Below are 23100 nucleotides of genomic sequence, written 5' to 3'. Positions count from 1 at the left end.
AGCAGCTTTTGCAAGTGGTGATGTAAGACTATGAAATGCATTTGACAGTTGTAGCCATCGAGCTCTGACAAAAAGTAATGTGGAGATGCTTAAGGTCTTCGAAGTCTTCTTGAATATTGCTTGGAATTCATCCCTAGCATGAAGCATTACGACCCACTTGCACACCACCCGCCTGTGAAAAAGGAATTTGAACACACACACAATAACCAGGAACCTTTAAAGGCCATTACCTTAAAGAAATTCACAGGTGACAGAACCAGAACACTGAGCACAGGCTGAGAAAATTTGAGCCATCCTGGACAGAGGGATCCTTTTTGTCCCAACTCAAGTCTCTGGAAGTAAAATGCACGGTTCTGGAGTGAAAGGGCTTGGACCTTCAACAAGCACATGGTGAGGAAGTTCATGCAATTCTATCATTAGCATTAGAAGAGACAGGAAAAGCCCTCTGTTGGTTTCATCTTCTTCCCTAACTACCTGATAAGGTAAAAGAATCCTAGCAGACCTAGCACACATCCAGGTCTAATATTTGGAAGAAGGAACCTTACCCAACCATACGGCATTTGCCCACAAGCATCTCCTCCACTCATCTCTGTTCATGAACTGCCTGACTAGCAAAGCTCACAGATGGATGCTCAAGGAGCAATATGCACATAGAGACCAGCAATAGCATCTCATCATTTCAGTGCTAAAATATTTACAGAAAAAACACACTCACGAACAGACACGCAGCGCAGTGTACTAGCAGTTAAACATCCATCACTTCCAAGAGCTGAAGTGGGAGAAATGCCGAAACAGTATTAATGCAACACATTTGGGACAGACTTTCTGGTGCTCTGATTGTATCCATATGCACAAAAACTCAAGCCTGTAAAGTTATCTTGAAGTTCTTATTTTAACTTCTCCATGAGCATCTGATCTCCAGTCCTGCTCTTACAAAGTGAATATTTAAATATTCCCACCTGAAATCAGAACTCCTCCTACTTTCTGAAATGTAGAAAGACACTCAAACCCTTTTCTTCCCTCAGCCTCAACAACGGCTCCATTTTACAGACAACATAACATGCAACTGGCATACAGTGGACCAAAACTGAGAACATAGCACACCTCCTGGTATCACGTAGGAAGCCTGGGGCAGACCTAAAAATAGAGCTGAGCTCACGTAGTGGGTTAGGTGCTTACCTTTGCTTTAAGAAGATGCACTTTCTTTGAGTAATTCCTTTATGGCTTTAAAGTTTTCCTACATATTTCTACTGCTTTAAATATTAGAAAATTAGGAAATATTATAAAAGAACATTTTCCCAAGTATTTCTAGAGTGTTTTCTAGATCATCACTTAGTGTTTACAGATGTTTTCTAGAGAGCGTTTGAAAAGAGGAATTCAGCTTTTTATGCCCAAGTACTCCAAGCTCTTGACAGATCAAGGAAAGTAAAACAATGCTGCAGAGGAACTGTGAAGGTACCACAGCTGACTCAACACACAAAGCCAGTGGGTATGCACTTGGCATCAGGAAGATGAAGAGCCTGGGGTTTAACAGACTCAGCTCACTGCAAAGCTCCACAAAAGGCTCTGCTCTTCGTATGACTCTCACCCTTCCACCCTTTTAGTCTCCTGGTAGTTCCCAGGCCCTTGTCAGCCAGCACCTCCATTACCTCCAGAGCACTCTAATTTCTTCCACCTCATCACGCTCGTTCCTTCTCTTCGTTAAGAGTTGAAACTACGAGCCTCTAAACCCCTTGCCCAACTTTTAGAAGAAATCTGTAGATCAAAGTCTTCACACAGCCTGGAAGTTGCTCCTTCTATTTCAGACTGATACAGAGAAGGGATCAATCATCATCGCTTTGCCAATACACAGAAAACACAGAAAATTCCTACAGCACTCCTACGTCCTGCAATAGGATGAAAAATTGTTCAGCTCTTTACTGCCAAATTCACTTATAAGCCCAGTCTATAAGTCTATTCACTTATAAGCCCAGTTTGAACTTCTGAGTTCAAACATAAACCATCTTCTCTTTTGAGTGAGTATAAACACGATGTAAGAATCTGTGAGATCAGGAGTCACCTAATCCAGTTCCTTAGTCCTGACAGGAGCCTCAATTACACTTCCTCTGTACTTTCCCAGCCTCTGGTAATGCACACTGCCTACATAAGACGTGGCATCTGTTTAATCACCTGATTTTTCTTCCCAAACTTTTAAGACTTGCAAAAGAAATATGAACTCAACAGCACAAAGATACCGCCTGAAAAGTAACTTGGATCTTATGTTGCAGTACTTCTGTGAAAAGCTGCCCTGGTACATGAAAATAGCTCTGTATTATAATCAACAGCTGAAGTTTTGTCTCTGTGAAGCATCTCCTACAGGAAAACTTGACCTTGTACAAAGGCAGACAGTTTGATTTGGCAGAAAAAGGCTTTTAAGAAGTTAGAAGAGAATGGCACAGGGCAGCACATCAGCAGCACTGCGTATCAGACGTGGAGACCTGTCTGCTGCTACACACAAGCAGATTTGGCTGAGAACTGCAGAGCTGAGCACAGAATGACATCCTCCTTGCTTGTCCTGCAGGATTTGGTAAGCAGCATGTCAGCAGAAGGCCTAACAAGGCTGAAGGCTGCAGGCTTGGGATAATATAATCAAAAACTTCATCTACGTTTACAGCAGTGCATTAGCAAAATAATGAATTGACTTTGCTGTTCCAGCTTTTTTGTAAGTTTCCATGACTAAACTGCCAGTGAGATATTAATGTATGACTCTGTATGACTACTACAGAGCAAGAAAGACACAAAGCAAAGCCAGAAAATCCTTAATACCACTACCACCACTTTTTTCAGACAGTGCTCACTTACCAACTAAAACTCCGAAGAGCTCCGCTTTCCTAAAAAGTTGATTCTATTCAGCAACAGTCTTATAGGGTAGATGTTATCCAAGTGGTCTCAAGGTATCTGAAGTACAAAAGCACTTCCTAACATGATTTGAAGAAAAATCTGCTCTGTAGGAAAGGGTGCCAAGCACGTGCACTTGTATCCTTATTACCTATACTGGCCAGAGAGTTAAAATGTAGAAAGAATTTCGTACAGTAACAGTGGCATACTTACTATAGGAATTATAAACGCATGTAATTTCTATATTATATATATAACTAGCACATTAAAAACTATTCATATTGCTTATTCAGAGGACAGAGTGGGTGGAAGTCAGATTCTGTTGCACTGCATTCCATTGGAATGGCACCAGAACCATCTCAGAGCACATCTTACAGATACAACCAGCAATTTAGTGAACTACATGGCAATCCACCATGGGTTCCAGCTCATTTCCTCCTCCTCCTCCACTTAATGAGTCATAAAGTTATTCTATATCAGGTGATAGCTATTAATTGCCAATCTCAATAATGGAAGAAAGCTGTGTCACCGCAGGTAGAGATATATTTAGCTACCAGGAGGTAATGCCTGCACTTCTGCCTGTGCAAACAGGCACAGAACTATTTTCAAAGCAGAAGAATGGGGATGAAGACGCGCATGAGAAGTTCAGATTTAAAGAAAGGTTGTCACTTCCCTGTCACTTTGAAAATCTTAGCTTCTGGAAGTTTCAGGTACTCGGTCTTACTCAGATTTTAATTCAGTACAGGATCTCCTCTACACTTTCAGGAAACAAATGAACCACCCATTCATTAATTCTACCGTACAGCTAGCAATTAGAGCATGTTTAAGGATTTCAGCAGCTAGCTGAAGCAAGATCAGTTTTAGCAGGATTTTCCTGCTGTAACTACCTTGGCTTCCTATCTGAGAAAAACACTATCTTATCTTAGCTCACTATGCATATGCCTACGCTGCGAGTTAACTGCTCACTAGCTAATGAAACAGCAGGTTTCCTAATGCTGGTACAAAGAAAAATGGAGTATGATGGAGGATGTGACGCTGTGCATTTTCAGCATGAGTCCAACGTTTAACAGGTGACAAGCATCTCTTGTTAAACCTACCCCTGGCAGCTTTTCAGCTTGCTATTTTCTCAAAGCTGCATTACCTGTCTTGGAAAATTGAAAGCATAATGCATCTCGAATCTAATGACTGCATTGAGTGAGATTCCATAGTCCGGGGTTTTCAAAGAACTCAGCTTTTGGTATGCAGAATCCTGTTACAAGAATGCTAAGTGCTGTCCTGCACAAACTCATCTTTGTACAGGTGCATTGTACAAAGGATGTTTTGACAATGGGGGCCAATTCCCAGCAGCAGCAGCATCCTACAGGGTAACCCATATGTGTAATAGACCACAACAAAACAAACAGCAGGAAACAGCGTGCAGGCCCCACATAATGAAAAGAAAAATCCCCCCCAAAAAAAACACAGATTATTGCTAAAAACTATACTAAAGCCCTGTTTAGAAATCCGCTCCTACACATGCTGGTAACACAAGTTTTAAAGGCAGCCGTGGTGCTGGCAATAGGAACTCCATGGTACTTATGATCTACTTTAGTATGAGATTCCACAGCAAAGACCTAGACATCTGTGAGGCATGAAGCAGTCTCCCTACACACTACGCTTGTGGTATTTCCATCACATTAAAAGTCTGCATACATGCAAGGAAATGAAGTCAATCTGACTTGCAATGAATGTGACTGCCTCTTGGGCTATGCCTAGCACATTTACTTAATCAGCTCATAAGCAGGAAAATAAGTTAGTCAAGACTTGAAGCATTCTACAGTTGGTCCACGTCTACCCTAGAACCAAAACAAGCAAAAACAAATGAGAAACTCACTGAAACCTGAGACATGATCAGCTACGCTGAATGACCAGAGATGTGATTTATACATTTTTAAAAGATCGTGGCTGACAAGACAGTCTGAGCAGTTGATCTAGATTATAAAATAGACTATAAAGCCTGAGGTTGTCCCCATCTATATAAAACTAACTTCCACACATCCCTAAATAAGATGAATTTCACATCAGATGAATTGATTTAACCCAATGGCTGCAAGAACCCATGCAACGTGGTTATTCACAACAACTTAGGCTGTCTGAGCAAGTGAGCAGCCCTTGCAGACCAGGCTATTCTGCTAGGACTTCAGTGGTCTAAAGTAAAAGTAATACCCCCATAATTAGAGCAAGCACACCCAAGTCACAGCTAAAACTGAGGTCAGGGAAAGACCCCCATTCTGTGAGTTCGTGCCAAATACTGCAGCATTATCTAAGTACTGTAGGTTTCCCGTACAGACGGAAGTTAAGGCATTTTTCTGAGTTAAGACTCCTGCTAAGCAGGTATGCTCACCTTAATCAGCTAAGACAGGCTTCAAGGCTTGGCCTGAATCATGTTCAACAATTAAATCAGAAGGAATACAAATAAGGTTGAAACAGGACTGGGAGGAATTCATCTCAAATGCCAGTCTCCTGGGGTCAGAACTTGGTATCATACAACAGTGATAATCAAGCATAACATTTGACTATTCCACCTTTGATACTTTGGTGGGAGAAATTTTTCAGAATTATCCAGCTAAGGCAGAAATGGAAATGGGTCATTTGGCTTGTGGATCACTAGTGTTCCAATCCCCCACCCAGATTATGCTGAAGGTTTCACAGCTGTCCACATCTGATGATAACCTGATTAGCCAAATCCTCCTGTGTTATACCAGACATGTGAATTACCATTCATTCTCCTGCTTTCCATATAAGATGAACCAATGAATTAATTTCTGAATCACTTTCAGGGGAAACTAGTGTTTAACCCCAGGCAGCTAGCTCAGATTTTTGCTCTGAACTGAGCTTCAGCCACAAGGCTCGCTCCACAGCAAGCCAACAGGCAGGGACTGCATCATTGTGGGAGGCCAAAGCAGCACCAGGGTGATCACCACAGGTCCTGACACTAGTGACAGGTTTCTCATGCTACTGCACTCCCAAAAGGGCATCTCTTCCCCCTTTAGCATACTGTATCTCATACCATGCATGCCAAATCGATGTATAGGAGAAAAAATTAAGTAGCCTTTGTCTTTAGAAGTGTTGTACCTTTTCTCAAGGCTAAGTAATACAAAGTTAGTTCCTGTTACCTTGTATTGTGACAGCAGCTTTAGAACCTTGGAAAAAAAAAAAAAGAGTAGCTAACTCAAATCTTCCACCAAAAGCTTGAGCATGTTCTAGTCTTGGATTCTGGGGGCAAATACATACTATTAGCTCTTTAAATAGAGGAGTTATTTTCCTTAAGGCATTGCTAACTCTAGAATGATTACTTTATTCACCTTTCTCAGAAAGAAATTTTATCTCAGACAGACTATTTGCATATGGTTAATGAAGGTACATAGTGTTTGGACACTACTGCATGTCTTAAAGAAGTTTATTCCAATCATTAGACATGATTTACACTGCTACTAAAAAGGCAGTAAGTGGCAGAGACTTGCAATTCACTTCTGTTGTTTAATATTCTTCACCTTCATCTTCTCCATCCATCGAGTCTGTGCCCACTTCTTCGTAATCTTTTTCAAGTGCAGCCAAATCTTCCCGAGCCTCTGAAAATTCCCCTTCCTCCATCCCTTCTCCAACATACCAGTGAACAAAGGCACGTTTGGCATACATCAGATCAAACTTGTGGTCTAGACGAGCCCATGCCTCAGCAATGGCTGTAGTGTTGCTCAGCATGCACACCGCCCGCTGGACTTTGGCTAGGTCACCACCAGGAACCACTGTTGGTGGCTGGTAGTTGATGCCAACCTACAGGAAAAAGCAGAAGAAACCATGAGTTGCCTCCTAGGATGTGACAGTGACTATAGAAAGCAGCTCTGTACAAGAACATAAGCCTCCATTTATTAAAATACAAGTCAGGTACCTACAGAACATTTTAACAAGAAAATATACTGTGGAGGCCCATTACTGTGAGCAAGAAGTCCAAGAGATTCATGATGCAACTGAGACTTGCCTTAAAACCAGTAGGGCACCAGTCCACGAACTGGATTGTGCGCTTGGTTTTGATAGCAGCAATAGCAGCATTGACATCCTTGGGGACAACATCCCCACGGTACAGCATACAGCAGGCCATGTACTTGCCATGGCGAGGGTCACACTTCACCATCTGATTGGATGGCTCAAAGCACGCGTTGGTGATCTCGGACACAGAGAGCTGCTCGTGATAGGCTTTCTCTGCCGAAATAATTGGGGAGTACGTTACCAACGGGAAGTGGATGCGAGGGTAAGGCACCAAGTTAGTTTGAAATTCAGTAAGATCCACGTTTAAGGCACCATCGAATCTGAGGGAAGCGGTAATGGAAGACACTATCTGACCAATGAGGCGATTGAGATTGGTGTAGGTCGGGCGTTCAATGTCCAGATTCCTACGGCAAATGTCATAGATGGCCTCATTGTCAACCATAAAGGCACAGTCGGAATGCTCCAGGGTGGTGTGGGTAGTCAGGATGGAGTTGTACGGCTCAACAACAGCTGTTGAGACCTGTGGCGCAGGGTAGATGGCAAATTCCAATTTTGATTTTTTCCCATAGTCAACTGATAGGCGTTCCATCAACAGCGAAGTAAAACCTGAGCCAGTGCCTCCCCCAAAACTGTGGAAAATCAGGAAGCCCTGCAAGCCAGTGCATTGATCAGACTGAAAGAGAAAATACATATGTTAGAGCAATCGTACACATTAAGAATTCCAAAACAAGCCTACTTCAAAAAGTCATGAAAGAACAATTCTGACACGTATCTGAAGCTGATCAAGCTTCAGGAAGCTGATATTTAATTCATCCATCATTAATCAAGGAATTATCCCATAGAAAAGCTTTTCAAACTTGTATTCTTAGCTGTTTTAAACCACCTAAATCCTGGAAGGCAGCCCTTCCACTTCAAATGACTACCTCAAGGCTTTCTCTACCCCCATTCTCATGCCAAGGCATGAGAATTAAAGCAACATTCAAAGAGGTATGGATCACCTACCCCTTATGCTGATTTGATATTCTCTACTGCATAAAGCATAGGATACCCCATCTTAGGACTACTGCTATAGCTCCACACAAGCTGCAAGCATGCAGCTCAGTTCAGGGAGATGAGCTGTCAAGAAGTATTATGCTGCCATTCCAGTTTAGTCTTCCCAGATGAAGCAGCTAGACTGCCTCATCCAGAGAAAGAGAGTGCCACATGATGCTTACCTTAATTCCCAGGACTGGTAGGGAATTAAACCAGCTTGTAAGAGGAAGTTATAACCATATTTCTCAGGTCAAAGTACAGCCTGCTACAGTTTTAGCTTTAGAGCCTGTGGCAGCCAAGTGTTGATAATATCAGCTTTGATCCACAGAAGGTGTGTTTTCTACTAACTCATTTAGCATTCCATATTAAAGCACCAGAGGTAAAGTCCGGATTTTTTTTAAACAGTGAGAACACCTTGCCTTTATGACACAGATTTGGCAAAGTACATACTAACAGCCCTAAAAAGGGAACTCTAACCCAAGCTGATGGCTTCATGATCTGCCACATGATCAAAGTACTAGGAAGCCTGAACCACCACAACCTCCTGGGATTTATTCCCTTTTCTACTGCTGTTACCATAAAATTGAATCAGAAATTTTAACAGGAGGAAATGCAAACAAAAGTCTAAACCACATAAGCAAACACACCTACTTGAGCTTCCTTGCAAGAGCCCCAGCCAGAGACCAAACCTTTTCCAGCAGAAACTATGCAAATCAGAATCATCTCTGTCCTGGCTTTCTGAAGTTAACATGAAGCTAAAAAGAACTGTGGTGATCTCATCAACATTTTAGGTCATTCTGAAGCCCTATCTGACAGAAGTAATCCAAACATCCTCTAAGGATAAAAATGGATGCATTGTAAGTCCACAGCTTCTCCTACCATGGAACAAATTAAAGCACAGCTTACAGGCCTATGTATTTTGACAGTTTCCAAAACCTAATTTCCAAATGCTGTAAAACAAGATAAAGAAACTTGTTTATGAGCCTTCAGTGAAATGTCTTACCAGTTTCCTGATACGTTCCAGGACTAGGTCAATTATCTCTTTCCCAACAGTGTAATGACCTCGAGCATAGTTATTTGCAGCATCTTCTTTACCAGATATCAGTTGTTCAGGATGAAAGAGTTGCCTGTATGTCCCATTCCTAACTTCATCTGAGAAGAGAGAGATATTTTTCAAAGTTAACTTTCTATGTAGATCAGGTTTTTCAAACACCTGGATACCAGGGTATTTTTAAAATCTGGATACCTACTTCTGAAGGTATCCAGACTAAAATACCTTAGCCTACATAGGTAGATAAAAAGCAGCTTGTTTTCTATCAGGAGGTGATACCAAATACATAGTACAGTGTAAGTGCTGAATACCCAAGGAAAATGAGATTACTGCTTTGGAAACTGCCCTCTTTTCACTAAAAGTTTACATTTCTGACATGCCAGAACAATTGTAAATTGTCTTAAACAACTGTAGTTTAAGACTCACTTCAAGGCCCACTCCACAGATGAACACCTGAAATACTGCTTTTCCTCTGTATTTTCCAAGTCCTCCAGAAGCTGCTTTCTGCAGTCACGGGCAGTCAGAGCCTACACTGCTTGCCTATCTCCTTATTTCCTTTACCTGGACTTTCTGCCAAGGGTAGAAGAAAATGTTCAAATGGAACAGCTGTTCCTGTACAGATATTCAGTTATTCAAATATTACTAGAGCAAACGTAAACTCTAGCATGAATGGCTGCTAGAAAGAAAGCACATTAATGAACACAGAACAACCTCCACCCTGTGACCAACCTCCCTCCCTTTCCCAGCTATCTGGAGAACAATTCAGAGTTGTGACCTCCACTTGCTATCAGAAATATGCACTTATATCTAGCAGGCTAAAGCTCTGTCCTACCACAAAGCTAAAGGCACTCAGCACAGCTTTGTCTCTGGTTTAGCTCAAACCATTCTTGAGCTATACCATAATGCAGCACTCCATACTTTAATTAAAATCAGGTGGAAAGCCAAGAGCTTTATTAACTACAGATGAAGTTGCCTGTGCATATATATTCTTTTTAAGTTGAAAATAAGTACATGAGACTTAAAGCTGTGTAGAATTCAAGATTTATATACACTTATTATTTGAACCAATTTAGACTGACTGGCTACCACTGTAAGTTGCAGTCCCATGCTCCAAAGTATTTCCATGACTGCATCAGAACAAAAAAATCAGAATTTATTATTCAAAATACAGATTTCTTAAGACTTCTTGATCTACCTAAGTTGAGAGAAACAAGGGTAAAAGGGAAGAAATACAGAACCTTAGGAAAAACATAACTGGTGGGGGCAACACGAGTCAAGATGGTTCTGGGGCAATAACAGCTTGAAGAGTTATGAGGAATAGTCGCCAGACTGTGAAGGAACAAAGAACTTGGAGCAGAGTGGACAGCTGAAACAAGTTCTCCCCAGGACATGTTAACCCCCATGTTTATGTCTAACTGGGGCAGAGATTTAAAGACATTTACATTCCTAGGCATGTTTCTGCTGCCTTGCTTCTCGGTGGGAAGCTTTGACAGTATTTTCACTTCCTAAACAGAGCTGCTGCACACATACAGCAGTCATGCTGCTTTCACTGAGGGCAGCATTGTTATGAAGCTCCAGAAATCCCTGGTGTACACACATGGCAGCTTCAGAGCTGCTGCACGCACAGTAGATGTTTTCTCAGGCAGTGCAGAGGGGCACACTGCATGCAAAGAACCCTGTCCATGGAGTTAAATCTCTAGTTTTCAACTAAGCAGGGCTGGAATAAGGAAAGCAGGCCAGTCCCCAAAGGCACATGATGCAACCTTTGCAACAAAAAGCCCTCACTTTTTTAGTTATTACCAAGCATTTCGTAAGACAGCCTTCTGCCAATCTCCCACACTACATTTACATCATTAGCAAGCACTGGATCACTGCCATTTGCAATTTGTCCCAAGACTCACCAGCTCTTCCCCCAGAGGCAAGGTGAGAACTTTGCCACCTGCTCTCCTTCACCTCATTTCTCAGCCTTTCCTGGTTGCTTAGAGCCACCACCTGGCCAGCAGCAGAGGAAGCAACAACCATGGGGCTCAAGAAAACAGAATATCTGGCCTACAACAGCTCCTGGGAATAACATAGCATAGGGCCAGAACGTGCTTTGACTCAGTGGACACAGCCCTAAGGGATTGGCTTAGTGATAGAACTCAGTGCTTCAGGTTTCTGCTTGGACATGACCTTGAAGGTCTTCTCCAACCTAGGTAATTCTGTTCCAAAGGTCAGTCTGGCACTCCCAGCCTTTGGCTTTCCCGCAGAACTCATCCCACTGTATGGCCACAGTGCTTTGTGGGGTTTGTAGTGTGGCAATTCACCTACAAAGGACCCTCACTTTGCGTATCCAGGAGTAACCCAGGCCTATTCACTCACCTCCCCTTCCCAACTCTACCTATTACAGACAACAGACGAACACAGCAACTGCACATGCACAGGTAATGCAGCCCTCCTCTGAGAGCCCAAAATCACCACTTAGGGCAAGCCAGCCACAAAGCTGACTGCAGCAGAATTACTTCATGCACACGGATTGGCAAGAGCAGGAACAACACTGGTGATTCAGGGAAGGGGCCTTGTGAAATGGGGGAGCTGAAACATGCTGCTGAACAGGGAACTGGTCAGGGGCAGGAGCATGGGCTGCCCATTAAGAGCCAGGACTGTCAGAACATGGCTACCACTGATTTCCAGGATAAGAGCTGCTCATTAGTCCAAGATAAGGCTGCAGCAAGTTGTAGTGTATGCTTGGAGGTCCCAGGATTAAGGCTACCAATTGAGATGCATTACTGCTAGCATTACGCAAGCTATAAGATTGTTTTGGGAAAGCAGAGGAATCGCTCTGATGTAGCAATCTACTTCATGGTGCCTATCAACTTTCTAAAAGGTCGCTGTTGCCTACTGTACACACCACACAGTTTCAAGAGGTTGTAACGAGTACCTTCTACAGCAAACGTATGTGGCATATTCAGAACTCCACAGGTTAGCAGAAGACAGCATTTAATTCTTTAGGGCTCCAGAGCACACGTTATTTGCCAGTCTCAATGAACATGACAACAAGCATTTCCCATTGCTAGGAAGATGCAGAGAAGCTTTACGCTGCAAAAATGTAAAGCCCCAAAGTCACAAGACTAGAGAAATGGATCCCTTGGGCAAAAACACTCAAGTTAAATTAAATCTTCCAGTGTGTCCTACAGACCCTAGCACAGAACCCCGCATTTACCTATTACTGCTGGTTCGAGGTCCACAAACACAGCACGAGGGACGTGTTTCCCTGCACCAGTCTCACTGAAGAAGGTGTTGAAGGAATCGTCGCCGCCGCCGATGGTTTTGTCGCTCGGCATGGTGCCGTTGGGCTGGATGCCGTGCTCCAGGCAGTAGAGCTCCCAGCAGGCATTGCCGATCTGCACGCCAGCTTGACCAACATGGACTGAGATGCACTCACGCTGCGGGGAGGAAAAAATTGGATCACTCAACAGAAACAGCAGTTCCCTGGCTTAGAAAACGTTTGCACACACACAGCTTGAACTCCCATACTGCAAAGCTGATAAAACATTGGCCTTAATGTCCTGGTGTTAGGGGCACCTGGCACAAGCCACCATCTACCTCCACCTAGAAAGGGCCCTTCTGGACATCATCGCTCCCACAGACTGATTTCTCTCGGTTCATCCTGTCCTCAGAGAGACCAGAAGAGTTTGATCAACTCTTCCAAATCCTTCAGCCAACTTCTCTTCATAATCAATACTTGTTTAGAAAAACTGATGGCTACACCTGGTGTTTGTTGACCTAGATGACCAAAAACCACCCCAACACTCCAAGCCCCATAAGCACTGCCACCAGAGGGAGCAAACCCTCCTGCAGGACCCAGGGCCATTTTGGTGCCTCCATACATGAAATCCAACACTTCTTGATCCCTTTAGGACAATTTCCCATTCACAAGGAAGCCTTTGCCTACCCAAACCTTTACTATCACTGTAAAAGTGAAACATTAGGGCTCACATTGCACTGCTGCATGCAAAATACTGAGCTCCTTAGCACTGAACAGACCTCAACTCCATCGAACCTCATTTATTAAGCTGTGTACAAAACAGTTTGTGTCAGCAGGAAGGACAATTCATACCCATTTACAGATTCCCCAGTTGCCTTTGATGTCCAGAGCACAGTGCCAGCTTCCTTATATTTCACCATACAGCTTTGAATATTAAAAGCCAAACCACAACTGAACGATCTCCAACCTCCTGGTCCGTAGCATTTTATATTAACTTCTGGTTTTGAGTTAGAGTCAAACACATTCTTCTGAGTATAGAACAGTTCTGAGTAAGTCCCATTTGACCATGCTCAGACCCTACAACTGGGTGATACAACTGGTCTCCAAAATTTCCAGGATAAGCAGAACTGCCTAGTTCACACAACTAACAAATGCAGGGAAGTAGCAGCAGTTTGTTTTTTTTTTTCTTCTCAATTTCCTTGGGAACACCCAGAAATTAAAGTCTATTTGCTAAAAACACCACCTGTTCTCAACTACAGCACTGAGAAGCTGAGAACAATTTCAGCTCTCCAGCCAGCTACGCTGTGCATTCAGATACACAGCACCCAGAGCAACCCACAGCCTCTGCAACCAGCCATGCTCAGAGCTGCTGCCATCCTGCTCCTCTCCGAGGCCATTGCTTCATCTGTCTCCAGGAGAAAGCCCTGGGTTTGGCAAGGTACTGGAACAGCAGAGGACAGCCAACCCACACACCGTAAATAGGGCAGCTTCAGTACACAGCCAGCAAGGCTGCGCTGTCCCAGTGAAGCCAGGTCACATCCAGCTCCCAGGGAAGCAGGCCAGCCTAAAACTCTTTTCCACTGAGAGGAAAAAAAAGTGCAATATTAACCCCATCAGTGTGCACTCTCACCTGCAGCCATGCCCTACCAGTGAGGTCTGCTCCTAACAAAGCTCCTAAGCAGCTGGAGGTCACTGGAAGAAGTGTGTAGGGTGCCCAAAAGGTGAAAGCATGGATGTCAAAATAAGGATGGGCTTTCCAGCACGAGATGAACTAATATCACTTCTTGAAACTGCACAAAAAATGAGAATTTATAACAAAAAGGCTTGGAACATACAGCCTGGGCAACTCAGCCCCAGTTCAGATCCTGCAGGTGTCATCTTAAACGCATGTTTACTTTGATCAAGTGCAAAGTTCAGCACTCGGGGCAGAATGAGTTCTTGCCTCAGTGCAAATAAAGAAACTGATAACTGCAAGGCTGAAGAGATCCTGGGGGTCACCACAAAGCCATCCTGGATGTGCAGCAAGGCAGCCTCATCCTGAGCAAGGCAAGCAATGTGCCAGGCTGCCAAAGGAGACACACAGCAAGAGAATCCTTCCCTCCCCTGCAGGGGGCTTCGGGTCGGTGTTAGGATGCTGGGCAATCTGGGCTGGGTGTTAGGAAAAGCTTCACCTGCAGGGTGGTGCAGCCCCCACACAGGTCAGCAGAGAGGCAGGAAGAGATCTGCACCCTCAGAGGGTTTCAGAGTCTGGATGGACAAAAATTAATCAGGCAAACCTGACCCAGCACTAGCATTGGCCCTGCTTTGGGAGCTCTCCAACTCCAATTTCTGCAATTTCACCAAGTCCCTTTATATAGTAGGTGGCTATTGAGTGAGACAAGCATTACTATTAGGCACTGATGTCTAAGAGTCTGCGTATTCCCTTCCCACCAAGAACACTGCCCAACAAGCCCTGAGCCTGGGAAGTGCAGTGTCCAAGACCCAAAGAGAGGCAACAGACAGCTGTCATTACAGCTTTCGGCCTTCACACATCACCACAGCGTCACGTTAATAAGGTTTAAGTACGTACTACACACAGCACTGTTAAATGCCATATTCAGGCCACATGTCAGGACACAGAATGCTGAAGAAATTAATACTACAGACCCTCCCACACCTTCCACTTCCATACACTATTGTCAAGCACAGACTCGGTTTCACTGAAGTCTCCCACAGAACCTGGGAAGTTCTGCACCCAACCCAAACCTCCCAAGCCCCTATTTGCCTCTGCCTCCTTGTGTTACACGATCTGCTCCAGCTTAAGAGCGTTGGCTTGTCTTCTGTAACTGCCTTTCCTGTAGCTGCAGACTATTAAATGGCCCCATGGCGTGCTCTGCCAGGCTGCAGAAGCCCAGCTCTCTCCACCTCTCCTTGCGGATCATGCTCTAGGTCCCTTCTACTCTCCAGCACCGTATTTCAGGCACAGCTTCATCTGCGTAGAGGGAAAGCAAAGGTTCGTGAAAACAGCTGTACTGGCTCAGACCAAGCTCAACAAGGCAGTCAGGAACGTGGTTTCCCAGGTATGAAGCTCAGCACTGGCATTACCTGTGGTAACTGCATGAGGTGGGGGGCTGCAGTCACGCTGACACCGCTCCAGCTAAAAATATGACCCCAAACAGCTCCAGGGGAGGGGAACAACACAACAAGGACATCACCCCAGCGCCCCCACACCACAGCAGGCATTTTCTGTGCCTCCACGGGGATTTAGAACCGGTCCGTTCCACTCCTTAACCCCCCACAGGGCTGGGGCACCCCCAGCCCCCTCCTGAGGGACTCAGGGCGCTGCCCCCACCTCTTCCCCACCCCCCTCACCCCCCAGCTCCGGCACCCGGCGGAATTAAACCCCCAGCGCTGCCCCTTCACTCCCAGCCGGGACCACACCAGCGGGGCCCCCTCAGCGCCTCAGCGCCGACCCCGCTCCCCCCCCCGGGGCCCCGCCGCCGCCGCCATGTTCTCGGCGGAGCCGCCTCCATTTTGGGACGCCTCCAGTTGATCCGCTCCGTGCCCGCCGTCACGAGCGGGGCTCGCCCGGCCTCCCCCGTCCCTGTCCCGTGTCCCCGGCCCCGCCTCAGCGCCCCCCCGCCCCGCTCACCATGGCTCCTCGGGCCGGCAGCGCTGGGGGCAGCAGACGCGCAACGGGTCTGGGCAGCGCCGCGAATGCGGCCGCCTTGCCCCGGCCCGCCCTATATAAGCGAGGGGGCGGGGCTGCTGGCTCCCTCCTTCCCGCTCATTGGCTGCGCCTCGCCCGGAGGCGTCACCCGCCCGCAGCGCTATTGGGTGGCTGCGCTTTGAGATTCTTCGCTCTCCCAATCGGCGCCGGGCGGCGGCGGAGCGGGCCGCGCGATTGGAGGGCAGATATGAATTTCAGCGTCTTCGCGCCAGCCATTGGCTGGTTCGTAAAGAGGGGCGGGGACGGGGGCGGGGCTCAGCCTTCCCGCCAACGGAAGGCAGCGCCCATTTTCTCTCCTCAGCCTGAGGCGCTGCGGTCCCTGCATGGCCCCGGGCCGGGGGCTCCGCGCTGGGCGCCGCTCAGAGCCCGCCCGTGCCCGGCCATAAGCGGCCAAGGAAAGGGGCTCGGTGCCTGGGACACCTGATCCAGAAAAAACTCTGCTGAAATCAATACGTGTCATGTTGAAATAAATGCTCCAATTTAAAGCAAGTGTTAAGACGGTGTAAAAGCCCTGTGGTGTGTCCTAACATTAATGATTTAATTAATATATGTATTAATGCCGTATTTAACATATTAACAAATATTAATGAGGTCACCAAACTTACTTTTTGGGTGGGAAGTGGCAGCTATATGGCTTGCCTGTGATGCTTCATAACGGGGGCTCCATGGCAAGCACAGCACCAATTCAGGCTCTAAAACCTACAGAAAAACCGTTTCCACAATGATTTTTTTTTTTAAACTTCAGGAATTATAAAATGCTCTGACCTGAAATAACGCTCCCACTCCTCTCACTGTCCTTTCACCTCTGCCAGTGCAGGTTAGCGATGGGGCCAGCCCCTGAATTGTCAGTGGCACGCAATCCCACCGTGGTGTTTTTTTGTTGGACTCGATGATCTTGAGGTCTCTTCCAACCTAGAAATCCTGTGATTCCGTGATTGTTTTATTCTCCTTTATGAATGCCACAGGACCATGCAACCAGCATGGTCAGACACCTGGCAAAGGCAGAATATGAAAACGGTCTCACCGAGTGAGTGCAGCGAGTGCTCTTCTCAGCTTAGTCCACAAGTAAAATTGGACTCAGGCCAGGCTGGGGTATTACAGTGTGCCTTGGTCCAGCTTAAACGGAGGTTTTCACGTACTTAACTACTCTGCTAATTACCTGCTCTGATTTGTCTTAACAGCTCTGGGAAATGGATTTTGGCACAGAGCTCAGCTCTGTAAAGCAGCATTATCCCCGATCATCTGGACTTACCGGGACTGCCCCAGCTGCACAAAGTGTTTCTTGACTTCACTGAGAAAATCAGGTTTTGGTGCTATTTTGACAAATTGCACACAGCCATGCAGGCACCTGAAAGCTGCTCTGTACTGCATGCACTGCAAAAAAGCCTCAGTCCCGGGGCTCCAGCGGCATAAAAGGGGCATCAAGACAGTGGGGCCAGGCAGCTGGCAGCTCGTGTGCCTTGGGGTGCCTTGCCAAGCTGCACTGGTGAGAAATAAGGCAGCCCTACACAAGCTGGTGTTGCTGGATGCCTGGAAAAACATTGCCATGGGACCAAAATGCATTTGGTTTAGTCTGACTAAACATTAACATGAAGTCCTAGGGGCTATCGTGTATCCACAACTTCTTGAATGTGTTTTTTTTTTTTCTCCCCTGCTGGATATTATTTCTGAGTGCGGTGTGAGAGTTTTTTATATTTCTCCAGGGTTTCTCCATGTCTGGTATTGCTATCAAGGCCCGCAGAGCACAGGCTTTGGCTGTGTACCACGTTTTTAGTGAATATGACACTTCCAGAAAATGCCAGAGCACTGTGGACCTGCGATAAAGTCTCAGCAGCTCCACGGTGGGGCTGGGGCTTCTTGGATGAACCTTTGAACGTGCAACCATGCGGCTCTCACTTTCTGTTCGTGCTGAGAAATGTCGGCCAAATGATGTGTGCACCGCTGAAATCCTCGATCAAAACGTGGCAGCTTTGCCCCCACATCTGTCTGCTAAATGTCGGGGTCGGGTTTGAGATGATCTGGGATTTTCCTGCGCTATTTTCCAGCACTCTGATCAGCCTCAGCGAAACGCTGCTGGGTCTCCACTCCTCATTCCCAGGTCACAGAAAACTGTGTCCTGCACTGTTACAGGACCGGGTATTTTGGGGGCTGGCGAGGGATCCTGACGTATTTTGCTTTGGTTTTCACCTTCATTTCTAACACGGGGTGCAGCTCCCTTGGCGTCATCCGACCCGGGAGCGTGCCTGACCTCCGGAGGGAGGCCGGCCGCCCCTCAGGGGCCGCTTGCCGAGCAGTTTTATGGGGCCTCCGACTTTATGGGGCCTCCGACTGCACGGCCGACCTTTGGCTGCTGCCGAACACGGCTCTGTGAGGCTGGGGAGGGACGAGGCTCCTGATACCGAGCCAAGCAGCGCCTTTGTTAGCCCTTTGGAGGACTGGGAGACAAACAGGGCTAAACAGGGCGCTTGTTCTTTTTTTTTCTCTCCGTAGGCTTGCAGGGAATGGCTGATAAGATCTCTCCTTGCCCCCGTGGCCAAGGTACAAAGGGGCCAGGCCGTAGCAGAAGGTGCACACGCAGGAGATTTCCAGAGCCTGGGCAAGCTGAATGTCAACGAGCCCCGCTGCAAGGGGAGGCAAACCCTGCCCCACAGCTCTGGGCACGTGGGGTGTACCTGGGGTGTACCTGGGGTGTACCTGGGGTGCTCAGAGCCCGGAGGGACACTGCAAATGTTGTGGGAAATCAGCTCATATCGCAGGGCTTTGGTTGCAGTGCCAAATGTTTGTCCCATCCCACGTGGAAACACTTGGTCCACATCTCTCAGGCCAAACCTCCACGGGAGGACGTGGATTCTCCACCAGGGCTTTGGGAACGTGTGCTGGATGCCAAGAAGCATCTTTCATTTAGAGCTGAAAGATACCCAACTAGATGGAGCTGAATTAATTACTGACCTAAACACTCCCCGTCCCAGATGGGCTGGAGATCCGTAGATACGGGGCTGGTGACAGAACACGTAGCTGGAGTGGGTCGGACAAGGTAAGCGATTGTTCCTCTCCTGAGCACTGAACACGTTCGGTAGGCATATCTCTAATTATAGGATTCCAGCCTGTTTATACCCAGTCCTTTACCTTGCAGGGAGTGTCAAAACAAGTGGCAGGATGTGCTTGAGTTGCCAGATGGGAACCCCAAAGGGCTGGGCTCTCCTTTTGTTTTGCGAGATCTCCTACGTGATAGTCAGCAGAAGTGCAGCAGAACGCGTGTACTCGGCTGATTAATATTTCACAGGCAAGTTTAATATCAGCATTCTCTCCCTGGATCGTTTGACTTCGTAACCTTAATGGGCTATTAATGTAGCTTCTTTGCAGGTAATCCTTAAATAAGTTCCTGTTTTTAATGGCCTTAAATACGTTCCCTATTTTTAAATATTTCATTATTTGCTCTTCCAACTTTTTTAATCCTGCTCGTGCAAGCATGGACTTTGCTACCTGCCCTGTTTTTTGTTCTCCACAAGTCCACATTGCAGGGGCTGCTTCCAATCCCTGCTTGCTTTTAACGCTGCTTCAGCCCTGCCTTTCACAGGATAATTCCTGCCTGCCTGGGGTAACAAACCTCCAGCAGGCATTTGTGGAAGCTGAAACAGCTCCTCTGTCAAGCCACGTTATTTATTTATTTCACACTTAAAGGCCTTTGGAATTACTCACCTAATTGCAATGCCGTCTCTGTATTGAGAGTTTTGTGCTGCTGTGCTTGGTTTTGGTACCCCTCCAGCTCAAATTGTGCCAGAGTTTGGATTGAGCTGCAGAGGGCACCGAGCCTCCAAACTGCCTGCTGACACCTGCAGCTGGATCTCCCTCATCAAGGGAGGTTCCTTCACCAGCCTGAAGCCACTTTCCCCAAATATCTTTTCTCCTCTGGAGCCGAGCTGTGTGTTTGCTGACTCCTGGCGCTTGTGTCCTCGTAGCCTTTTTGGTGCTAGTCCCTTGGATCCGTCACAGCTTGACAGAGAGCAGAGTCCTGCTCGTGTCAGAGAACAGGAGCCACGGGCTGCTCCCTCCCCAGCAAAGCACGAGGCAGCTCTTGGAGCCACGTCCTCATGTGCCAGAGATCCCAAAGTAACCAGAGGCTCTGCAACGAGCTGTGGTCTGGCTGTTTGCCACAGAAAGAGCACGCTCTTCACAATGTTCCAGGCAGCGTGCGGAGCCAGCTGCTCCAGCAGGAGCCAGATACCTGCATTGACATGGCTTTGCTTGTTTTCCCTTGCTCTCAGGGCATCTCTTCCAGCTGCGCTCGAACAATTGCAGGGGGTTGCTCCTGGCAGCACGCACACGAGCGCTTTGCCTCTGCACGCACGGGGATTAAAGCAAGCGACTGTCTCCCTTCCTCCAGGGGAATTCAGAGCCTCCTGGAAGATAAGGAACATGAAAGCAGGAACAGAAACCCAGCTGAGTATACACACACTCCCTGCTGCTTCCCCCGGTGAGGAGCGGGGATAAACACACCCGTGCGGGAGCGCTGCTGGCACGGCCGCTCGCCCCAGGGCCTCCCCTCGCTGTCACAAATGGCTCGGAAAGACTTTTCAAGGGCAGCCGCTGCCTGCAGTTCTGACCTGGCCTGCCAGCCTCACCCCCGCCAGGCAGGCAGGCGGCTGGAACAACCACGGCTCCGGCTCTCACCGCTTTGGCCTCCTCTGGCGGCTGCGTCGGTCAGAAGTTGCCCCGTTTTCAGGCCCAGCTCGTTTATGGGATGGGAGCCTGCCTTCAGATGTGCAGCATTTCAAAATCCGGTTGCAGCAGCCCACAGAGCTGCCCGTGCCGTTCCAGGGGAAGCACTGGAAAGATGCAGGAACCAAACTCTCCAAGGGGCCTCCTGCCTCCCCTCTTCGGAGATGGAAACACGATCTCAGCAACCCAGAAACCCGTCCAACTCCTCCTCTGCGATTCATGTAGGGACCAGAGCACTTCATTTCCACGCTCTGCACGGTCTTTAAGGCAAGTCAGGCTTTCAGATGCCCGCACATTTTACCCAAAGAACACCTGTGAGAAGACAACCTTGGCTTCTTTCACCCAGCTGGGGGCTGCAGCCCCTGCCAGGCCACCATCTCCCCCCTCCCCGACCCAAAAAGGTCCAGCAGCACCCAAAGCTGCCCTTTAAGAGCCCGGCCGAGGAGCAGCTCAGCCCCAAAGTATCATTTATGCTGAGATGCACGATAGAAATTGGTTAAAGGAGCCTAAAGCTGACTTTTATGAAAATCTTTCTCTCTTTGCACTTTTTTATGGTAAGTTCCACTCCTCTGTTGTGGTTTCTTTCCATGGCCCCCAGCAACTGCAAAATACTTGGTGGTTTTAAGCGAAATACTTGGTGGTTTGGTGTTCCTTTGATTCTAGGCTTTGGCTGTTATTAACCTGGCTTTGCAGGAGGCAGGGAAGCATTTCCCTGCACTATTTGTTTACAGACCCTGCAGCTATTTCTTACTATTTCCTATCCTCCTCCTTTTCTTGTTCTTGCCAGGGAGTGAATTGTCAGGCACGTAAAATAACACTCAGAGACTTTTTACGATACATTTCAGGTATCCCTCTAGCTGTCTCCTAGTAAACCTGGCCCTGTTTTTGTCATTCCACAGCCCTTTCCTGAACTTGGCTGAGCTCCGTGACGTGCTACATGCTGGCAGGAGGTTCCAGATGCATCGAGCTGCAGAAATTGCAAAGATCCTACCACCTTTAAGCCCTCCTGGTGACAAACTGAATGTCCAAGCTCTAGAACTACAAAGTTCTCCTCCAAGGTATTTCTTAACAGCCCGCGTTGTCTGCCCTGCTCTGCCAAGGATTTCTTCTGTTAAGAGATGAGGAATCGTGGAGGCACCCTGGTGTTGTCAGGCCCAGAAACCAAAACCTTTTGGCTGACCTGCAGAGCTAGGGAAAGAATTGGGCCTTGATTTCCAGTCCCCGCTCCAAGCACCACTTAGCTACGTCCATGAAATGCACCTTAAAGAGGGAAAGGTGTGAACGCAACCTCTCACCAAGGGGCGACTTGTGGCAGCTACCCGAGACAGATTTCACAGCCTCCTGCTGCCCAGCAGAGGAAGATCCTCGTCTCATGAGTGAAGTCTCTGCAGCTATTTACGTAGAAGAATCCATTTCCAGCTTAATTTAAAAGCAATCTTCACATGGAGATAAGGGTTTCTGCTCTATCTTGTCGATGATAAAGATGGGCTGTAAGATGCGTGTGAACAGCTCTTACGTAAGCATTTCCTGCACCTGGTCTGGCTCTTGCCCTTTTTTTCTTGCCTAGAAATTCCTGCAGGCAACCGGGAAACGGTTTTGCAACACGCTAGATCAACAGTGAAAAGACCAGACCGTATGTGGGGCTAAATTGTTATTAGCTCCTGCTCACACTGGAACTGTTCAGCACTTCCTGAGATGCTCCCAAATCTGATGTTGCATGCGAGCAGCCCTTCCCCTCATCCCCCTCGAGGCAAGGGTTGCTGACTGCAGACATTCTTCCTCTACAGCTCAGTTCGTATCACAGTGGCACTGCCCAGGCTGAGATCCCACACAATGCTGCTTTTCCCCTTTTATTTTCTTTGGGGGCTGCTGCGAAGCCCTGGTGCGTGGTTGCACCTTTGCTGGGAGGCCGTCCCTGCCCGCGCTGCGTGGGCTTCAGGGCTGCATCCCCCAGCTTCTCCGTGCTGCAGGAAGCCAGGATCCCACCTGAGGCTGAAAAATCCCAAAATCTCGTGATTCTTTCCCATCTCTGAGCATCACCGCACTGCAGAGGATTCGGATCTCTGCCACTCTGCTTTGAAGGCTTTGACCTGAGATCTCCCAGCTCTTCGGGAAGCCTTCTACTACTGGCAACGGCTGCTTTGAGCTTTCCTGCGTATTCAATGTGCAGCTGTTGAAAGAACTCCTGCGAAGGCAGCCCCATTCAAAGCAGTGACCTCTACCACTCCTGCTTGGGCCATCCTCATAGAAGAGAAGCCCCAAACTGCTGTGAATCACCCCAGAACTGCTGCACCTCAGGATGTCACAAGAGCAGCCGGCACTGCCTCAGAAACAGCAGCATCCTCCACAGCGATGGGGCAAATATTGAATGCTGATTTAATGCTTCAGCTGTGCAAACTTAACATCAATGAAAGTCAGTCGGTGAATCCCACTACTGAA

At 47.3% G+C, this 23100-nt stretch overlaps 1 protein-coding gene across 2 annotated transcripts; it reads right to left on the bottom strand.

The window, feature by feature from the left end:
- Positions 1-6226: 6226 nt before the first annotated feature.
- Positions 6227-15932, bottom strand: LOC309886944 (tubulin alpha-1C chain-like). Of its 2 annotated transcripts, XM_082778282.1 has the most exons (6): positions 15865-15925; positions 14998-15204; positions 12189-12411; positions 8939-9087; positions 6896-7576; positions 6227-6690 (listed from the first exon to the last, which is right to left on the bottom strand). In XM_082778282.1, exons 3-6 carry the CDS (start codon positions 12307-12309, stop codon positions 6397-6399), a joined length of 1245 nt encoding a protein of 414 aa, XP_082634408.1. In that variant the 5' UTR covers positions 12310-12411; positions 14998-15204; positions 15865-15925; the 3' UTR covers positions 6227-6396. The 2 variants fall into 2 exon arrangements, with proteins under 2 accessions (XP_082634408.1, XP_082634407.1); XM_082778281.1 differs by lacking the exon at positions 14998-15204 and having other exon boundaries at positions 15865-15932.
- Between the last annotated feature and the right edge of the window lie 7168 nt (positions 15933-23100).

This window comes from Aythya marila (genome assembly GCF_965140915.1).
Source record: "Aythya marila genome assembly, chromosome: 24".
In the NCBI taxonomy this organism is placed as follows: domain Eukaryota; kingdom Metazoa; phylum Chordata; class Aves; order Anseriformes; family Anatidae; genus Aythya; species Aythya marila.
The sequence above is the reverse complement of the archived record's forward strand: the minus strand, read 5'-3'. Positions and strand labels throughout refer to the sequence as shown.

Excerpts from the sequence above, each read along its gene's own strand:
- LOC309886944 (XM_082778281.1), bottom strand. Across the intron at positions 9,088-12,188 it reads CCTCGAACCAGCAGTAATAG|ATGAAGTTAGGAATGGGACA; the intron begins GTAAATGCGGGG and ends CTCTCTTCTCAG. Across the intron at positions 7,577-8,938 it reads TGGAACGTATCAGGAAACTG|TCTGATCAATGCACTGGCTT; the intron begins GTAAGACATTTC and ends TTTCTCTTTCAG.